At 39.7% G+C, this 22,335-nt stretch overlaps 1 protein-coding gene across 3 annotated transcripts in view; it reads right to left on the bottom strand.

Moving 5' to 3' along the window:
- Positions 1 to 22,335, bottom strand: part of LOC131683693 (GTPase-activating protein CdGAPr) — a 175,015-nt gene that overhangs the window by 11,221 nt on the left and 141,459 nt on the right. For all 3 annotated transcript variants that reach the window (XM_058965914.1, XM_058965912.1, XM_058965915.1), the window contains one exon: positions 7,871 to 8,346. In XM_058965914.1, coding sequence (XP_058821897.1) covers positions 7,871 to 8,149 — 279 coding nt within the window. In that variant the 5' untranslated portion in view covers positions 8,150 to 8,346. The remainder of the gene's footprint in view (positions 1 to 7,870; positions 8,347 to 22,335) is intronic.

Below are 22,335 nucleotides of genomic sequence, written 5' to 3'. Positions count from 1 at the left end.
TTGCCAAATACTAATTACTGGAATCTGCATCGGAACAATCTTTTACTTAATGCAAAAAAGCATTGAGAGCTGTCGAACATTGGTGTCGACAAGTTAAATTATCAGTTAACCCAAACAAAACTTCAATGGTTCTTTTAACGAAGAAGCGAATAACAATCGGGGTTCGTCCCTGGCAGTTCTTTGATTCTGAGCTACTGCGTGCAGATCAAGTCAAATTATATTCTTATATTGGATTCCAAACTGAATTGGTCTGCTGACATTGAGTTCAGAGTCAAGAAAGCGGCATGGCCTTCGGGCATTGCGCACGAACTATTGGTAAGAACTTGGGTCTCAAACCTAAATACATCTATTGGATTTACACGACATTTATACGTCTAAAGTCTGTCATGAGGGGAGAGGTGATGACAGTCCAGTCAAAGCTAAACCATCTGCAAAGAATGGCGCTCATGTCGTTAACTGGTGCTTTCACCACAACTCCGACTGCAGGTTACTGGGCTTTGGAACTGCAGGTTACGGGGCTTTGGAACAGGAAACGAAACTACAGACATGCAAAAATCGCAATCTTCTCGGACAGCCAAGCAGCACTGTTGGCATTAAGTTCGTCGAAATGTGAGTCCAAACTGGTTTGGGAGTGCATCACATATGTACAACAACTGGCAACTCGGAATAAAGTAATGATATTCTGGGTACCTGGCCACCAAGGAATCGATGGTAACGAAGTGGCCGACGAAATAGCCGTGGTTTATCAAACATGTTTGTTGAACCAGAACCATTTCTAGGTATATCTACCTGTGCCATTAAATAGAACTTTCGGCTTGGGCAAGAGACCAACTACTAAACGACTGGCGTAACGTAGAAGGCGCTCGACAAGCTAAGAAATTCATACATCCAGATACAACGAGACCCAAAAAACTAATGGATCTAAAACATAAAGACTTACGTATAATCACAGGTTTATTTACGGGACATTGTCCTGTTAAGCATCATCTGAAAAAAATTGGCAAAAGTCAAGATGACATTTGTAGATTTAGTAAACACGAGCCCGAGAGCTCGGAACATATTCTCTGCCAGTGTGCAGTACTATTTCTTCGAAGGGAGCAATACTTCGGAAGGCATCTTATGACGCCTCACGAGATATGGCATACCTGTCGCAAACGGATCCTCAGCTACATTAATAATGTACTACCCGGTTGGGACGATACATGTGGACACAAACAACTCGCTTCCAACTACATTGGAGTCGGGCAATTTGTAACATGTAGAGCAAACAGGGGCAGCCACAAAAGATAACCTGAATGGTGGTCGCAGTGGCAAAGTTTCCCCTAACAAAAAGGCCCTTAGCTCAGATAAATCACGGTGCAAGCTAGTGATCGCGAGCCGAACCCAAATCGAAGAACTAAGCATTGTTAACATTATCAACCCTGTCTGGGTGCCCAGACATTCCTGTATTACTGAAAATGAATGGGCTGGCGAATTGGCCAGCGTTCAGCGATTGACTTCATTGGTCCTGAGCCCGCGCTGCCAATTTCGACAAGTTGGATAAGGGAAAAAATAGGACCGCCTGAGCTTCGTCCGAGCACCGCAATTATTAGAGAAATCTACAAACGTGTCGCCAAACAAAGGCGTTTCTATAACAACCGTGCCCAGTGATTTCGAAAAATTTCCTACATTTTCGAAGCTCCACTACGGCATGCTTATCAGGGCTTTAACCGGCCACTGTAAACTCAATTACTACATGGCAACTATTCAGCGCGCTGAGTCTTTTTCATGTGATCTTTGTGAATCCGACTACGGAACCTCATATCATCTGATATGTAACTGTGCAGCGGTAGCGCAATTGTGATTTCGAGTTTTCGGCCGTCCTTATGCTGGGGGAATATGTTTGAAAGTGGAGGAGGTGGGGGTTAGTAAAGTGAGAGTCGATGATATGTCAGAAATCCTTTATCTTATTTCGGTATGCGGGGTGGATGAAGGAAGGTTATGAGGGTGGTCGAAGAGGGGGGAGGGTGATGATGTGATCCATTTGAGACTTGGTTTGAGAAATTCGGTTCAGTCATCACCGAATAATCTATGTGGCTTTAACTGGGCAATATGCACGGAAACCGGGACCGGAATTATTGAAAGAGGATAATATATTCAAATAATGATTGATTGGCAATCAGTGATCTAGACCTGCGAATCGATACAATTTGGGACCATTTCAATAGATTTTATCATCTGACGTATTACGATCCATATGAGAAATTCCAGTGTGACCTTACTAATCACCCTGTAACTACGAAACCAAAAGTCAGAAGCAAATGAAATTCAGTTAATGGGATTACTGTATCTATCATTTGAAATCAAGTTTGTAAAAATCGGTATCGAATTCGCTGGAAAATAGGTGTAACATTAGCTTAAGAACTTGGCGAGTTCCCTGGGGGCATCAAGAACCGTCATAGTTGGCCAATGTGGTGTTACCAGTTTATATGCGAATTTACTGTGTGGCCGCCCTATTCAACCCCTAACTCCGGAACCGAAAGTCGGATCATCTGAAAATTCAATAGTAGCTTATGGGAGCGTTATACCTTTCAGATGAAACTAATTTTGTGAAAATCGGTGCTGTCATCTCTGAGAAAATTGTGTGAGTTTAAATGACACACACATGGACCTACCGATTCTTCCCAAATGTGTCGGCTTGGGTGCATAGGGAGTGGCGAAGGGACCAACAAAGTAGTGCCATTAGCTAGAAAGTCGCCGTGAAACACAAAATCTGGATTCAAGGGAAATTCCGCCGCAGGGGAACTCTCCGTCGGCGTAGACTAGGTCCGCCGGGGACTAGTTGATGAGTACACTACGTAGCACCGGGTTCGGGGTCGCCGGACCGACCTCGACACCCAACCGGGTAGCTCGTGACTAGGGTAGATCCACCGCCGGGGACTAGACCGTGTAGACCGCTTCGAATAGCTAGCAGTGGGCCGTTGAGGCGCCAGTGAACCGGAAGCTACGCTACACCCGGAATCTCTGGATGGACCTCAGCACCTACAGGCTGGCCCGTTGAGTAGGTTAGGTCCACCGCCGGGGACCAGATCGAGTAGATCGGGATGAAGCGGGGAGCTAAATGGCTCACGGAAACGAACATCGGTATCGGAAGAAATCTACCGCTCGGTTTCGGGAGAACCTCTCGTCGGGGAATTCTCCGTCGGAGTAGGCTAGATCCACCGCCGGGGACCAGATCGAGTTGGTCGCGAACAATATTTTAATAAAGTCGTGAGCTGAATCGCTCATCGGGGAAGTTGAGCGAAGTGAAACGAGAGGGGAACCAAAGGGCCTAGAGGAGTTACGGCGCTAAATGGTACCGGACAGGAAGCCAAAGGGCTCAAGAGGTTGTGGTGCTAAAACCAAAGAAGAATCGGTATCGGTATTTCTTCGCCGGGAAACGTAAGCTAGAATCACCACCGAGGACTAGACTGAGTAGACCGCGACGAGACAGCACCAGTCGCGGGTCGTCGGGCACCTGGTCCACCGGAATCGCCGAACTGACTTCGACACCTGGCTGGTTGGCTCGGTTTCGGGAGAACTTCTCACCCCGGGGAACTCTCCGTCGGAGTAGGCTAGGTCCATCGTCGGGGACTAGACCAAGTAGTTCGCGAACAAGTCGGGAGGTCAACGAATAAGAGGTGCTGAATGGTACGAGAAGGGAGTTGCGGCGCTGAATGGCACAAGGGAGCCAAAGGGCTCGGTGAATTAGACAATCTGAAGTTTGTCGCGCAAATTGTCTTGGTAGGAGAAGAGCACTAAGTCTCAACTCATAGCCAGCTTTCCGACTGCCATACAGAAATGGCCAGTCTGTGTGGATGGTGGAGAACTGGTGGTGTGCGAGGAGTCGAGCTGTAACCCTACTGAAGGAACTAACTACTAAGCAGTTGAATTGGAGTGGGTGCTATGCACATAAAAACCCCTCCCCGGAGTAATGCCGTAAGGTAGTGCCGGGGAGGAATCAGGTTCTGGGCAAGAGCAGTGGTTTTAGCGGGTCGGACAGCAAGGAACGGGTTCCTGGGCTTTTTGAAGTTTTTTTTCTGGTCTCTAAAAAAAATAAAATGAGAAAAAAACGCACACACAGACATTGTTCCAAATCATCGAGCTGAGTCGATTGGTATATAAGACTCGACCCTCCTGGCCTTGAAAGCTTAAGAGAATCCTATACATTTCTTTCATAACACCCAGAACAAACGTGGTAGGAATCACTTGCATTAATGCAAGGATCGCTAGCTAAAATTGCAAGCGTTCTGGTAATGTGCAAAAATTGTAAAAAGCATTTTTGCAAGAAACAGAAACACTTGCCTATGTATTATCGATGTATCTGTATTGGTGGCTAATTAACGTTATACAAAAAAGACTACTGGCATTGAAAAACGAACTCACACAGGCAGATCATTAACCAATACTTTATCCATCCAACCAGGTTTCAGATAGTTCACGATTAATGAAAAAAGTAACGGACGCAACCCAGATTTGAAATTATGGTCTTGCAACTTGTTTAGTGTTTATTTGACTCACTAGGAAACTAATCCACTGGATATTTCATACGCGTGGGGAAAACGCATGGTCTTGTCTGAGTGAATGATGACTTTTGAATTATGTATGTTGGTTGAGAATTAACAAGCAAGAAGAATTCAAAACCAGTTACCAATTTTCAGGAACCATATTAGCACGAAAAACAAATGTTTTATTGTCATATTTAAAGATTTAAATTGAGTCAATAATCAATAAATTATATTAATTGTTCTTATTATATTGAGTACATGCATATGCTTTGTAGTAGTACATGTACTGTATTACTGCCACGTTAACCATATTTCCTCATGATTATAAAAATATTGTAACTTGAATATTGACGAAAAGATGACAAGTTAGTTTCTTTTCGTTCTTATTCAATTTTGCTCTAATAATAAATGTAAAAAATGTGCACATGTCATCATGGTTGTATATCTGACATACAAAGTTAGTCGTTTCAGGTATTTCGGTAGGGCTTATTTTATACCGTTTAAAATAGGCCTTAGATAACATAACAACACGCGCGAATAATTATAACATAATACATATAATACATTATTGTCATTAATAATAATACCAACATTTATACACGATAAATAATTCGTGTATTACGAGACCTTTAATTACATAGATATATCGACAAATGTCTAGAGACACTAAAAGTAATCGCTTTTCATTATATTGTATTGTTTTTGGAATTTCATGTTGCGCCGGAATAAAGGAGCAAGGAATAATCGTTCACCTGCCGTTTGATTCAATTAAACATATGCAATACTCCAGACTGTCGGCTGTCCGGAGCTGAAGATGCTTTTTTTTCCAACCGAGCATTTCAAATTAAATCAAAAACGATAAATCTATCAAATTCTCGGTAGTCGGCTGCCCAGGTCAATAAACACATGATAACTCTACTGAGAGTTGCGTAGATCGTATCACCCATCAAAGTGAATCCATATTTGTGTAACACTTTACCCCATCCTGCTAACAATAACTCCTTCACGTGGCAAACGTGGAGATGCAGAGGTATACACGGTCCCCATAAAAAACGTTTGTTACACTAACTCTCGTTTCCATCGCCTATGACAGTAAGCACGTGGCCGGTGCCGTTATTGACATTTAAAAGTATAGAACTCACGAAACGTGCACATTGAGTCTGTATAGCTACTCCCAGGTCCCATTCGTTGATTCTTTGTGCAATTTCGCTTGTTCTGGTCAATCATAGCTCGGAAACTATTCGATGTGAGGAAAAAAAAATCAAATAATGAAAGTTGCATTTTCATGAGCTCACTAAAAATTTTTGTTATAGTTGTTTTTTTGTTATTATTATGTATTCTGCAAATATTTAAAGCAAATAAAAACTTTTTTAAAGTTGGGCCAATTTTTTGTTATTTTTCGAAAACATTTACAATCATATTGGGAAGATTGTGTAAAAATTTGGAATGGATCTTGAAGTACTTCAAAAGATATTTTAATTTTGTTTTAGTGTTATAATTGTAATATCTCACAAAGTATGCACAAAAATTATCCATCTTAATTCTGGTTTATATTAATTACAGAATACATAATTTCTGTAGTGAAAAAATCGTTAATTTTTCGGATAAAAAAGTAAAAAGTAAAAGGAAACTTTTTTGATCTAGTTTTTTTTTGCATGCATCGAATAGTTTCCGAGTTATCAGAATTTGAAAAATATTTAATTTTATGAACTTCAAAAGTTCAATAACCCATAACTGGAAAGAAATATCATATTCAGCAAAAAAAAACAATGCGTGTCAATTAATGAATTGAAGAAAACAAGAAAAAGTTCTTACGTGGAATGGCCCTTAAACATGGACACACATAATTAGGTTCAGGTCCCCGGGATTGTAGGGGCCTTACGCTTAGGATTGGTAATTTTCCCGTCTTGTTGACCAAAAACCGAACTGTTCTCATGAACATTCTTGGAACTCACAATCAGTATAAACTAAACATAAACTAAACTAACAATTTAATTCAGTTTATCCATGTTGAATTCCAAACCTGAGCTTAAGGGAAACAAACGCAACGTCACTGTGGCACACTACGACTGTCACTAAAATAAGCTCTACTGCTAATATTTGTAGATTCGAGCAATTTATGTGTTTTAATTTGAAAACAGTTTTGTAACAATTGAAACTAATTATACATTGCAATGCAGGTATGTATTGGGAACTTTTTTTCGATCGGTGAAAATTTTTATTAGCGTATGTGAGTCAGTTATGGCCATAAGCAACATAGATTATTTAATGCTCTTAGCGTCGTTATCTTAGAGTTATACAGTTTAAAAGCTCCACAGGAAGACTCTACAAGAAGTTTCTGATGAGTGTTAAAAGTAACTTTCGAAATAATTGTTAGTGGTAGTGAACAGAGGCAGCCTATAAAATGGAGTATTGATGTCGTAGACGCTACTACCATTCGCCGAAGAAACCGTCACACATACGAGCACAAAGGCAGTTTTAGTTTTGACGCATGGTAGGACCTTCCTATATAATAACTTTGATAGTAACCAAGATATTATTTAATTTGCTAATTACTGCCTGGTTTTAACATATTGTCTTAATGTAAGATATTTTCGGTGAAAAAATATCGTTTTCAAAGAAAAATGTTTGCGATACAAAAAGTGTTAGTCAATAATGAAACATTTGAACATTTTCCTAAATTTGCATTGCAGGATATTGAAAATTGCGTGAGTGACATTGAATTTTCCGGGGGTGCCACAAAAATACTGTACACCATATCTCAAAATGTCTTGGACCAATTGCTTTGAAATTTTTCACAGTTCTTCACATTGATGCCCAGGTAACTAGTGGAGCTTTTTACAAATGTACTAGTACATATACATATTTTTACCATATGTGAGCCGGTGTTTTTTTTAGCAAAAATCGGTCTTTTGACTTCAAATTGCAATGAATATTTCAAAACAATTGAACCAGTAGATTTTGAGTTACGATGTACATCGCAAACTAAGTTCTTGACGCGGCGCCACCGGAGATTCACTGTCACTCGTTCAATTTTCAGTATTTTTCAATGAGCTCTAAGTTTAATAGTGCCTAGGGCTCCGAATTGTCTGAAAATGGTTCTGCTGAACTACACATCCTGATTTTTCCTACGACCTACAATTAATATCTGTTTCGACAATACCCAGGTGGTATATTTCGTGCATTTCTGTGACCACCTTTACTGATCTAACTGTTGATACATTTTCGATCAAATAAATCCCCACGAATAGCAACAAAGCAGCACTGAAATACAACAACGCAAGGCGGCACGGTGTCTACCGTTCACGCCACAGTCGAGCGAATAAAAAAACCCATATACTCACTCCTCCCAGATTCTGCGACCGCGTCAGGTTGGCACTCTTGATATGCGTCGAATCGGAGGACGCATTCGAAATCTGTGAGGTGTTCATCACCGACAATGACCCGCCACACTCCGACGTCACGCTGCTGTTGAACATGTCGTAGTTGATCTCCGACTCGCTATCGCTTATGGTGCGTGGCTTTTCAGACATTTTGATGATGACACCAACGCTGCCAGCCTCCGGATGGGTGGTAGCAGTTGCTCCGGAAAACTGATAGTGCTTGCTGGAGTGACTCATCATCGTCTGGGTGTTGTTGTCTTACTGGATGCGTCTGCGTTATGTTTGGGTTTTTACGATTGCAGGGAAGTTTTTTTTTTCGGAAGATGGATGGCTAGTGGTACGCAACGCAGCTACTACGCCGCTGCACTCCAGTGGAGCGGATTTCCGGCACCGATTGTGTCACTTCGTAAGCGACACATCTCTACTGGCATTTGATTCTGCAAAGAGAAAGCACAAAAAGGTATCATTAATAAATCAATCTACTACATTGGAACAGGTTTAATATGAATTAGAAGACAAAACACCGGAGAGAAAGGTAAATTTATAGTGTCTATCCAAAGGCAATAAAACAGTTTTGTTCGGCTTTGCAAAACCTACACCTCTTCAACCGAAGTGCCTAAAGGGGGGAAAAACTGCACAACTGATTGCAAATCGGGTTCATCGGTAAGCAAACGGACGCTTGCATTATTCGATCGTTGTCTGCCTGCTTGTCTGATGTGCATCGAAGCCGCATGGTTTCGAGCAAATTCACTAAATTACCTCCGGCCCCGGTGTTTACTTTTCTCGCTCGGTTGACTCCTATACGTATAGTAAGTAGTTTGATGACGGTGCCACCATATCTACCACCTCGCAGCGCAAAGTCCGAACCAAAGCGCCAATCCATGATGCAGATTGTTCACCTTCCACTTTGAATGAAAAAAATGCACAGTCAAGGGTACGGTGGAAAAGATGGCAATCCATTCCCGCGGCCACTGTAGAATATGCTTCGGGGCTACGACACACTCATGTACATACGAGTCGACCGACACCCCGGGAACCATTTCGTGCCACTCGGTACTTTTGTGCACACGGGAGTGATTTAATGAATATTTAATAGACTGTTTACTATAAACGCACCCACGGTAGTGTTACCAGATTGTACCTACTACTTATTACGAGGGGTACTGTTTGTTACCAAGATTTTACGAGAGCAATTTTCCAAATGATGAAAAATGTAACTGTAACCGAACTTAATCAATGCTAAGTTGTGTGATCCTTTTATGGTAGATAGCTACACTATTTTTCAGTACATTTTTATCATCGTTGATCGATATTGAGAGGCACCCTTAGGAAAACTGGTAGAAAAATTAAGTATAGTCATAACGAGCGCTTACCACCTCATCTCAATTGTAAATTCGGAACGAAATGGAACATTAGAAAAATATGTGTTCTATTACAAAGTGAGAAATAAATAAAATAAATCGGTAGCACTGCCCATACACGTATGAGGAGCAGCAACTCCCAACGACGCTCAGCAGTGACAAAATATATTTACATTGAAGGCAGTGATTTTTTCCGGTCGCTGCGAAGTAGGGTACTTATCCTTTCCTCCCCTGGCATTACGCTAACCCTCTGGATTTGCATTAAATAAATTTACGTACAGTCTTGAAAGTGTAAACACTTTTTCGCCACTCTCTAGAATCCTTTCCGGTGCAGGAAGGGTGATATCGAATGGTCGAATGGCGGTATGAATCGGCACATGGATTTTAAGTGAAACACACGCTTCGCCCTTTCGTGACGTGATATGAAATACAGGTTTTTTGTGTCTTCATTAAGTTTTGATTGTGAGTAGAATCACAAAACCACAAACTTCATTGCCACTTTTGCCAAAATTTGAAAGTGCTTGTTGAGGACGGAGCAGCATTTTTAATACTTAATTAATTGCATCCATATTTGTATGACATTCCGTATGGTGTTGTGCTAAATAGCATGAGGTTTGAGTTGATGATAAGCCATCAATTAAATAATCACGTATCACTTTAAAATGAGTTAGGCAGAATGACTTTCAGGAAAAAAATAGCATGAACACCTTGGCTACAGCAGTCTAGTCTAAAATTGGACGATGAGGAATTTTCAATTAATTAAGTATGTATACACGTATGCAAATGTTTACTGAATCAAGTTGAGCACCCATGGCGTAGTTTAACTATTTGCATTGAAATATTGCGCTACTCGTGGAAACATTGTGTATTTAGAGGTTCACAGTTAGGGTTGTGGTACCGGTAAAACCATTGTAACAATTTCAACAACTTGTTGGTACCGGCATACCGGATTGAAGTATCATCATTTTAAATACTATGGGAAAAAATAATAAAGATATCTAAACTTTCAACATAGAGGACCAGCTACAAAATATAAATATACAAGGTGCCGTTACCCGATCAGAAACACATAACAGAAATATTTCAAAACTATATCTCGCATTGTTACTTGTTATAAATTTCTGTTATTTTAACTACTAACGAGACCTAATTTATAATCCAAAATGTTACAAAAATTGTGTTCTGTTATAATCTTGTTATTTCATTCTGATCGGGTAGTAGTCCAACTATCTTGCATTAAATTTCAAAGTATTTAAAACTAGCACAAATAATGGAAAATTGATTTTTTACATTATTCCCAAGCGACCTATAGATTAATTTACATTAGGCCATTACAAATCTTTTTTAAAAATTATGTCCAAGTACAATTTTTTTTCTGAAGGGGGGGGCAAACAAAAAATAAATATTTATTTTAATAAACACAATTTTTTTTTCTTTTTGCATTTTCTTTCGATTCTTCTCGTGGACGTTTCCGCAGGGTGATTTCGTATAGCGGGGTTGAGCTATTTGTTTTACTAGAAAAATTCAAGCAAACATTACTGAATCAATCAAAAGTTCACATAGGAAAGGGATGCTAAAGTTTTCGTTTTAAATAATTTTCCCAACAGTGCAATTTTTAAATTCCCAATAAAAGCTTGAAAGTTCTCTAAGAACTTAATGTAAACATTTAAGAGTACTTTAAGGTATTAACTTTTGGTTGGTTGAATAGTTTTCGTTCCGTTGTGGCGGCACATGGACCGACTGTACACACAAGGCATGAAAATCGGTCAAAGGTGAACCTGCTTGATAACAATGTACAGAAACAGGATTGCAACATTTCACTTATGGACTTTTGGAAAACATTCTGGAATGAATCCAAAGGTAAAGTGTGCGTCAATGGAATTATTCATCTCAGATATGGTTTTCTCGGATATTTTTTTTCTATTGCGTATTTCGTATACAGTAGCCTGGCGAACGTACATCCTGTGCATACTATACTTTTTCGAACTCTAGTGGAAACATCAGCTGTGGATAACGCTTGTGCTTGAAGACTTGTAGATTTGTTTGTTTGATACATGATAGTAATTCGGCTCGGTTCCGTGTACATCTTCGAAATCTTTGCAATTTTCTCCATCTTGTTGCGCAGTAGGTAGCCACATCAGATAAATTCATTTGATAGTCGTACGGATTTATGAAATGTATAGCAATCATCAGTTCATTTTTTGCCTTTTTCATATAAGGAAGACTGTGCAATCACTCTGAAATTCGACTTTTTAAGCTATACCCGGAGTGTCGAGATTCAGTTCGTCGATATCTGAAAATGTCTGTATGTTTTATAGTATGGTTAAATAGCTTCAAAAGTGCATTGGCTCTAGGTGGGATTCACTTTTGTGCGTAACCGCTACTAATAGTCCTTACTTCTCTTCCTTCCTTTTGTTCCACAAGACTGCATCGAAGTGTTATATCGTGGGGAGGCTGATTCAGTCTTAAGACAAAATGATACATTAGAGCGGTTTAGCTCCGAACACATATCCGGCTAAACGCAGTGGTGAACTTCCGTTAGCCATTTGGCTCCCGTTTCTGTGAACCATTTAGTTCCTGTTTTCGCGAGCCATCTCAATTCCTCGTCGGAAGTTCTCCCGATACCGATGCCTGTTGCGTGAGTCATTTAGCTCCCAGTTTTGTCGCAATCTTCTCGCATAGTCCATAAATCCTACTCAAAGGGCCAACCAGTACTTGGCGAGGACGGTTCGGCGATACCGGATGGAGCGTAGCTTCTGGTTCGCTGCTTCCGGTTCGTTGAAAACTCGACGACCCACCGCTGGTGCTTCACTCGACCTACTCGATTTTGTCCCTGACGATGAAACTAGTCTGCTCACATGCTTCGGTCCGGCGATTCCAGCTGGTTCGTGGTGCCCAGTACACTGGCGCCTCAAGCAAAGCTGTGGTTGCTCACACAGCCTTCCCCTTAACATAATCATCGTAACTTTAAAAGTTCAAATCGATGATATATTTTCCGACCGCGCTGTCTTTCGGCTGCTAGTCATCACCAACTCTGTTTTATGATGGGCAATCGTCTCCGTGTCGAGTGTCTCCTCTTCTAGCGATTGTCCGATTACTTGGAACACCACATCATCCGTGAAGCCGAAAGTCGTTATATCTCTGGGAAGGTTCAGCTTCAATACTCCATCGTACACTGCGTTCGACAGCGTCGAGTCGAGGAACGTCAGTTGTAGTTGTGATTCTCCCTTGTCTGTCTCGTAGATCAGTGTTCGGTACTGAAAGTAGCTCTATAATATCCTGCAAAGTTACTCATGCTGTACAGCGAATGGGCGATTGCTTCCCAGCTAGTACTATTGAAGCATTCTTCACGTCCAAGGGAACCGCCACGCAAAAACGATATCCTTATCTCTGCTGTCTCCAAAGCTCCCACAACCGTTTGGATGGATTTCACTGTAGACCTGCCTATAAGGAAGCCGAATTACATGAGATGCCGTTCTCACGGTCCGCGTACTTCGTCAGCTTGTTCAGGATTACTCCTTTTCTCTAACATTACCAAGGGATATATTGACTACGCTGAAAGATCTCCATGTTGTCCCGGCATCGGAAGCAACATCAGCTTTTGTCGCTTCCAATTATCGGATCGTTTTGAACATATCCGGGCTCTCATGTATCACTTCACTTTTATCGCTTTCGCCATCTCGATTTTGTTGGTAAATCGATCTTCATCTTTGTGATCATCCTCCTCACTGTACGGCAAAAATAGATTCATGTTGTGGGGAAAACCTTTCGATGGTGACCTCCATCTTTTCCGGGCACCTTTCAGGTGGTGCAGCTGAGCCTTTTATCTTTGTTATGCCAACTTTGTAGGTCTCTCCTAAGGAAATTTGCGTTGGCTTTGTGGCAAGGCTTTCTTGTACAGTTTGACTGCTTTGTTGAGAGCGGTTCTTGCAGCACGCTTCCCTTGAGCTTTCTGACTTCTGTTTTAATTTTAAATATATTTGACACGGCTCAATGCGTTAGCACAACTGAGCCGTGGAGCACCTTGGGGGTCATTTGGTCCGTCTTCTCTCGCGTTTTCGTTTACGTCCATGTCATCATCGGTACTGCATTTATCTTGCTCATCGTCGAATGTTCTTATTTGTTGTTTGTGCTTACGGCTCGCTATTGTAAATCCTTCTTCATCGGTATTAGATTCCTTATTGGTGGTGTTGGTTGTTGGTTTGGAAACATTTGCTGTAATCGTTGTTACTTCGATGTTGGTAATGGCAGTTGGTTTAGTGGTACTGGGGCCGATCGTTGTTGAGCTGGTGCTTGTGAATGCCCGGTCTGCAGTCGTTGGTTTACCAACTGGTTGTGGTTTAACATACGATGATTGTATACCGGCTTTGGTCGTATCAGGTGGAATTTCTTTAGCATTCTCTGCGCAAGGTTTCCCGTGGTGTAGCGGATGATCACAATATTGACAGGTAGGAATCTGTCTTGGGTGCGTGACTAGTATTCGTTGAGAATATTCAACACCATGAGGTGATTTGCATGTAAAAGTCAAGTAAGAGGGAATAGGTTTTATCGGACGCATTCTCACCACACGAACGCCGTTGCAGAGTCTTGGGAAGAAGTTCCTCCAAGTATCTTCCTTAACACTATTCACCTCTCCGTATTTTGACAGGATTTGTTTGATAGCGAAGGAACTAGTACGTGGCGCCAGGTCATGTATCTTTATTTCAATACTGTCAACATCTATATACGTTGGGATACTGTATAAAATGTCATTACATTCGCTGACGTGTTTCATGTTGTTCTGGGAAGCGAATGATTCTGCTTGACTAATGTTTTTTAACATATTCAGTACCGCATGACGTAAATGGTGGAATTGCACCGCATAAAGTACCGCAAGCTACGTTGAACTTCAAGTTCACCTTCAACATTTGCTCCCCTTCATGAATTGATGGTATTACCGGATATTTCGTGTAGTCAACAGCAACACAGTTTGCCTGCATCGTGATATACTTTTGCTTTGCATTGTCACTCATTGTTTGTTCACGTTTCACACACTAGGCAGAAGGAATCAATTTTTGCCTTTGCAAATAGACCAAGCGTCGCGCGGGTAAATTTGATTATTTGCCCTGCTATTGCAGCGGAGCGATTTCTAGCTTCTGAACTGAGCGAGATGAGAAACCGAAGTGATCTCCGACTTCTTCTCCAAGCTCGGAGGCAACTTATACGTAGATCGATAATCGTCGTATTGCACCCGGCGACCGTTTCTCGGTTTCCCATCCCTTGGTATGGTCCCATTACACGCCCTTGTTAGTAGTGCCGTGAACTCGGCACTACTCAAATTCAAGTTCTTCGACGGACACGTTGCTGTGAAAAATCGCTGTTTTCCATCTTCACTCGTTTATATATCTCCCACATATTCATATTCATGTGTAGTTCATAGTCCTGTTATCAATGCGGTACCAGATCGCTTGCTGGTCGCTGTGGATATATCCTCGAACACTTTTCAGTCCATCTTTCCGGTTACTCCAAGGCTACAAAAATTGACATCGATAATGGATTGCCGGTTCCCCCTGCGGTAAGTGTCAATGATACCATTATTTGTAAGATCTATATTTAGCTTTGCTAGAGCATTCTTGATCGCTGATGGCCAGATTCCAGCGTCTATCTCGAAAATTTCGCATGTTTCTGGTTCTTGGAATATTTCAGAATTAATGTCTCTTCGGCTTCTTGGAAAACGACTTATTCGATTTTCACAAGCTTAGCCTTAAATGGAAGGTTTGGTAGCAGATTTTGATCTGATCAAGTTCATAAGAATCGCACATATGGCTGCAGAAATACGGTATGAACACTACGATCCCATATGAAATCTTTAATTGTCAAAAACTTTTCGGCAAAGCTCATGTATATTGAATATTGAACCACATATAAATCGCCAGGAGTCTGATTTGAATTCAGATTGTTTGCTTATCGAAATTATTTTCGAATGCAACGATCGATTATGTCTCTATCGACTGTTGCGTTTAAAATGGAATCGATTCAGAAGTCGCTCTGTATTAGCCTTTCCATGAGATTTTCGTTTGATAATACACAGATGGGTCCTTCCTTCCGCGACCAGCAATCATTTCATTTGATATTGGACTGGATCGATGATTTCATTTAAAATTCACATTTACCCGAGAATGGTCAAAATAAAAATTATCATGGGATGGTAATTTCTAAAACTACCATAATAGTTTTCAGTTACGTAAAGCAAAATCTGGAAGCTATTGTTGTTCTATAAAACGTGACATTTTTTTGAATTTTGGTTATTTTAAAAAAATTATTTGCCCCCTGATTTTTTTCAGCGATTTTGAAGGGGGGGGTGACATAATTTTCAAAAAAGATTTGCAATGGCCTTATTTGTTGTGTGCCGACATAATTACTTTGGGGCTTAAGAGTCGTCTGCCTTCGGTGTTTCATAAAGGGGTTATATACAAAGTTGAGGGGGAAACGTGAGCTAAGTTCCCGATTTTTTACAGGGTTTTAGGCAAATTTTGTTTTTAAAAAGCGAAAGGCAATTTGTGGGTAGTACTATAAAAGAAATTAAAAACAAGTTGCATTAAAAAAAATATTAATAATTGTTGGAATTATGGCTTGCGGTGAACACTCTTCCAGAGGAACCGCTCAACTGAAATCAAAGAAGTAAGAAAATTATCGAAGAAATTTTTTTTTGATAATAAAACTGTGTTAGTAATAAAATTGATGTTTTAGGTGTTGAAAATTTAAAACAAATATTTATTACAAGGAATCGAAAATTTTTGGATGAAAAATAAACCGTTCAAGTACACGAGAATGTAAATACGAACAAATTACAAATAATATTATTAAAATCAGTTGAGTAGTTTTTGAGATATCACGTTCACCGCAAAGGTCCTTTCGAATAAATTGCATTCCAAGATAGTCGCGTTCAAAGTTTTGTGTTAACCTCATTCGAGGATGGAGCCAGCGCGCTGCGAACGGCAGTAAATTGAAATTTAGTGCTCCGATCTGGATGACATTTCGCACAGATATATTCGAAAGTGTGTACTTTCAGCAGTCTTCCCAAATGAGCATCGTACACAATATTCGCTCTGGTTCTGTGCTCATAATAAACCCACATTTTATGTATCAACTCGAACACGCTATTTCTATCCCCAAAAACACATGTTCGCCTGCGCCACCGAACCCTATGTACGTACACGGTGTGCGTACACATGCAGGTTCGTGGCATCAATTTTCTCTTTCTCACTTTCATCATCAGAGTTGACTCTTTTTGGCTTGTGCAAATCGTTCTCGTGTACGCACCCGGTGCAGGTACACGGATGTTTGAACTAGAGTTTATACATCGTCTTGGGTTCAATGTTCGAGGCGAACCTGTACATCGCGACAATGTTTGTTTGAGGTTGAACGCGTGCACGAAATTTTGTACACAGGTATAAACTTAACGATGTGCATAGGAAGTCTGACTTTCAGAATATGCAATATTTTTTTCGGTTTTTCGAACCTCAACATTGTATATCACCCCTTAAATCTTGATCAACAAATGAACGAACACCAATTTTGGAACTAAAAATTTTGTATTTCTGTGCCAGTCGGTTTACGTAGAGCTTCCATTTCCCGACGGTTTTCAGCTTCCCGGGATTCGGGAAAGAAATAATAAATTTCCGGGAAATCCCGGGAATACAGAAGAAAAATAAAAATGTGAATGTTTCTCTTGAAAACAAAATAATAAATTGAAAACTTTTCAAACCCGTTTGATTGCATGTATATCTGCCCTAAAGCAGTTGTCAGAAGATGGCGATTTGGTGGCCTACACATCATTCAATCATTTGATAACTCGTCAATAAGTTTACGCAAAACTTTTACTTGACTATATGTATAGCCTAAATTTTGGTAACTACGATTGGGACGATATACTAAACGCAGCTGCTGTAGTTACTGTCCAAAATTGGAATTCGTTGTTCTGATACGATGGAATGTGATCAATTTAACCCATTATTGCCCAACCTACTATATATAGTAGGTGCTAAGAATAACTCCTATTACTCAATTAATAACGCAAAACAGGCATTATCAACGAGTTAATATTGTTCATATACTCTTGAAGAATACGTTTAGAGAAGTTAGAGTGGTTAAACCGGTGTTTATGTTTTGTTTTTAATCAATTTTCACTTAAGGGGTTACACATTTTTGTTAGGATGAAAAAAATCGATTTTTTGTAAATTAGATATTCTGAAACTACGTATGCTGAGGAAAACTTTCTCAAAGTTTCATTAGGATCGGAATACTACAACTTAAGTTACAGCTATTCATAGACCGCTACCCATTCACCACTTGTAAGCGGTACGTAGTGTTTGATACGCTAGACCGTTGACTCGCTGCACCGACAGTAAAACTCGATTATCTCGGAGTTGTATGTTGTTGAAAAGTTCATCCGTGGCGATCACGATATCTCAGGAACCGATTAACCGATCAATCTTAAATTTTCACTGGTTGTTCCTTATAACATCAGCTACTTTGAGTACAAAAATAGTTTTACTGGAATGACCACATCATTTTTCTTCGATCGGAAAACACAATTTGTGATGCGCGTGAAAAATAAGTTGGGCAATAATGGGTTAATGCAAAGCACCTTCTTTGGTAATTTTGAATGAAAAGATTGAGCTGCTTCAGGGTAGTGTGCAGTTACTTCCGAGGAAAGTCCATTTCCGTCACAGTAGGATCAGCATCATTTCGAATTAAGTGTGAATCAAAATCAAAGCAGATAATGGACGAACTGTGCAGCGATGGATGAAGCCTATTATCGATTTCCTGTTACGGGCAAGTATCTAGATTGCTTGATCGTATCCCTTCAAAAATCCTGCCTGCATCCTTGAAAGCATTCAAAGAGTTTGGATGCGCATGATATTGGACAGATACAACGTTATGTAATTCTTTTCATGCATCCAAAAATTTACAGATATTACAGTTACAGTATAACAAATAAGACGAAATATGCATTCGATGAACCGACCGTTCTAGAATCATTCCTTATTTTAAATAGCGTTTGCGTTAAGCATGATATCACTACAAACCATCCCAAGTTTTGAAACAAACACACATCGATTTTTTTAAGAAAGTAACGCAATTTCCATTACTAATTTGATTGCAAGCCCTTTCATTCAAGATCTAACTATTAAAATAAACTATTAAAAGAATTGTTAAAAATCTGATCAATCGGTTCATCGGTGGCAGAGATATCGTGCGCATCACTAACGCTACTGTAAGGAAATGGTTCGGTATAAAGGCCGGCAAATTAATCTATTTTGGAAGGAAAATTTGAATGAATGCAACATTTTTTAGCAGTGTTTTGAGTATGGCGTGAACTATATACCTAAAAAAAATCACGAAAACATATCAGTGAGCCTAAAGATATATAGTCCATTGATCTGCAAATCAGTTGGAAAAGCACAATCTGTATTCACTACTCACTCCAAATGTTTGCCGGTGAAGATATTTCCTACAGAATTTCATTTGGAGAATCTAAATCTTATGGAATAAATTAAAAATCTTTTTTTCCCGGGATTCCCGAATCCCGGGAATGAGAAAACACAATTTCCCGGGAATCGGGAATTCCGGGAAATCCAAAAATCCCGGGAAATAAATTCCCGGGATGGAAGCTTTATTTACGAGCAACCTTAGTGTAGATCGGGTAATAAACCTTGATGAGATTTTTGGTCATATGCTGACCGAAGAGCATCTGTTCTCCGTGATAGGAGCGGCTCCAAACAGTGTCTGTTCCGAAACGGGCAGAGCCTCGTCAGTTATATTCAAGATGGCAGCCTCATCGCATGATGTACAACTCGCCACAAATGCACAGTTCAGGATGGAAGAATTCTTCCATCCAATTATTGGAATAAACAACTTCTACTAAACCAACAATAACAACGACCTAACGTTGATTAATCTCATCCTAACCAGTGGCATGGCAATCTGCAGGACGGAAGAATATTCGGAAGCACACCTCACGGTGTCTCCAGTAGAACAATATTTATACAAAAGATCAGTATCGCTGAAGTACTCACTAATCGAAAGCTTAGATACTCCTACATCATCTGAGACTAAATCTGAAATGTTCTATCGTCTTTTTTTAACATTTTGATGATTATTTTTGAAGACTGCGTTTTGATGAATAGCTCTCCGATGATATCTCACTTTTAGGGGGATGAATCTTTAGACATTCAGTATCAGAAGGAGGGACTTGTTACATTAATAAATACCTCCGAAGACACCAAGATATTTAGCCAATTTCGCTTAATTCACATTTTAAATTTGAATAATATTTTTACTCGGTATATTTTTGTCTCTGGTAGAACAATACCACAAACAAATCAATATCTCTGATGTGCTCACTATTCGGAAACACACTTCTCTTATAAACGAGACAAGTGTTGAATTGTTCTACCTGAGGGTCTAGAACTTTTTTATTTTAGAAAAATAAATATCTATGTTCATATAATATGGTTACTATTACTCATTTGTACAACGATTTATGATGAATTGTAATCAGATTTTTTTTAGTTTATGAGGTATTTTCATTGTGTTCGTTGAATTCAATTACACAGTTATATGTATATGTACCTATTGTTTAATATTTAAGTTTAGAGAACTTTTTTCATAAACAAGCATCTCTTTGATCGAGAAGCCATTTTTATGAATCTTGACATCAATGATTACAGTGTTTGTTAGTATATATGTTATAAGAACATTGGCATAAGATCTGCTTCCTACTTCCTAATATCTGCTTCCTACTTCAATGGCAAGTGAGATAAAACTATCTTTGTGAAATAACCTTTCGAAATTGGTTGAAATTTTGATGTTGAATACTTTCTCTTTGGATTTGCGATCAATGCACTAAAATTTTATTATATTTTACCTTGAAAATACCACTATATAAAAAATGTTACAATTTTTCGCATCTATCGAGTTGTGAACAGATGAGTTTTTGAACCAACATTGGGTTATAATTTTTTACTAAAATGTGGACCACTAATCTTACGTGTTTCTAAAGGGAGAGTCTTTCGCTCGTGTTAAGACTCGTAATTTTAAACTAAACTAAAAACGAAAACAAATAAAATTGTTCAAAGAATCCATAGAACAATGATAGAATTTTAAATGTAATCCATCCATAAATTACGTAGCATTGTATGGGGGAGAGGAGAGTTTTGTATTTTGTGATGATGTGTGACAACAGGGGGTCATGTCATGCTATGTAGCTTTTTTAAAGGGGAATAGGAGTTGACCTGATGTCACGACAATCTTACCCGTTTCATCTAACTAACATCATTTTTTATTTTTGACGTTGACAAGGGGAGGGGAATTACCGTCAAACTATGTAATTACCAGGAGGTATTTACAGGTTTGTGCCGAAATGCTACGATGGGGGAGGGGGGTGTTAAAAATCACGCAACAAATGCTACGTCATTTTTTAGGATGTTAGACTACATAGGATATAGCCTAACCTCAGTTACATAGGAACCTCGAACAAAAATATATTTCGAAGAAAAATAAATTGAAGGTTTGTTTTGCGAAGCTGGCTAAATGGTGTCTTCGAAGGTTTTCATTAAAGTCACAAGTCCGTTCCTCTGACAGTGTGTTCATTGATTAAAGCTCCTAAAAGGAAGATATCTGTTTTGAGCCACAAATTGAAAAATCACCCAATAAAATGATCGTCAAAACGATAAAAAATGTTCTGGACCCCCGATAGAACATTTCAAATTTATGCTCAGATAAAAGAGGAGCATCTAAGCTTTCGATTAGTGAGTAGTTTAGCGATACTGATTTTTTTGTCAAAATATTTTCTACCAGAGACACCGTGACCTGAAAACGCTTGAATGGCGAAACTTGCTTGCAAATCAGTCATGTTTTAATACACATTTTATATTTCCCCGATGATATTGATGTCAGGAGTTTCCGATAACAGAGCGTCGATTATGACCACTATTTGGGGGTGCGTAAAATTCCGGCAAGACTGTTTAGCATGACCGGTGTTGGCGCCAGCAAATCGTGCAACTGAACAAACGACTGTCGGCTAAAAATATTGTCGAGAAATATGCCTGAAAGCTCGTCGAAGGAATCGGGGTTCGACCAACAACTGGTAACCTGAACGCAGCGTGACAGTGGAGGGCCAAAAAACGATGAACAGTTAACAAATTTGACATATGTAAATATTATTCTTTCAAATACGTTCCGTTTTTCAGTTCATAATTTTCATCGCATATTCCCTCCACGTACAAAATCAAACATAAAGTATGTAATTCAACGTTGCGATTATTAGCCCTAAACAAAAAATTATCAAGCGATGTAAAATTTTCTAATATCGATTTCGGTAGGCTTGCATTAGTTTTATCAATTCTGCCGTGTTACACATAATTGTCCTATGTAGGCAGAGTATCCCATAGAATAAAAGACAGTTACGCGAAGACCAGCCGAACTTTATGCTAACTGATTGCATATACGTGACAGATCATGGTCACTAATGTCGACTATTGTCTTACTAATTCGTCTGATGGTGCCAAATTGAAGTTGATTGCAGCTGGCGACTTCCCGCATTCGAAACAAGCACAAACAAGAAAAGACCAAGTAGCAAAGCGCAGCGCTGAGAGCAATTTTATTATTCGCGGTCGGTGCCACACTACCACCAATTTTGGCAACGTGCGCTGATTGGATGGTATCTCTAACCACGCTATTAGTTGATTTGACCGTGACCCCAACGCAAATACCGTGGGAAGCCGAAAACATCGGCGGTTTGTTGAACTTTCCGAGGTGACAATTATTATCTTCGTTAGGAATTTTACCGAAAATTCGAAAGTAATCTATAATAAGCGCGTCACTTTCTTCCATTCCGAACATAGCTAAAGGTCGTTGCCAGTTTATCCACACCACGAACGGGCGCGTCGCAAAAATAGCGGATAATGGCAAATTGGTTATTTCACGTTTACAGTTAATGATCCCTTTAACTTTCGATTTTCAAACAAACAACCTGCCGCCTGTCATCAGCTCGCGGCCACTATATGTAGGGACCTATTG

The sequence above is a fragment of the Topomyia yanbarensis genome, chromosome 2 (genome assembly GCF_030247195.1).
Source record: "Topomyia yanbarensis strain Yona2022 chromosome 2, ASM3024719v1, whole genome shotgun sequence".
In the NCBI taxonomy this organism is placed as follows: Eukaryota; Metazoa; Arthropoda; class Insecta; order Diptera; family Culicidae; genus Topomyia; species Topomyia yanbarensis.
The sequence above is the reverse complement of the archived record's forward strand: the minus strand, read 5'-3'. Positions and strand labels throughout refer to the sequence as shown.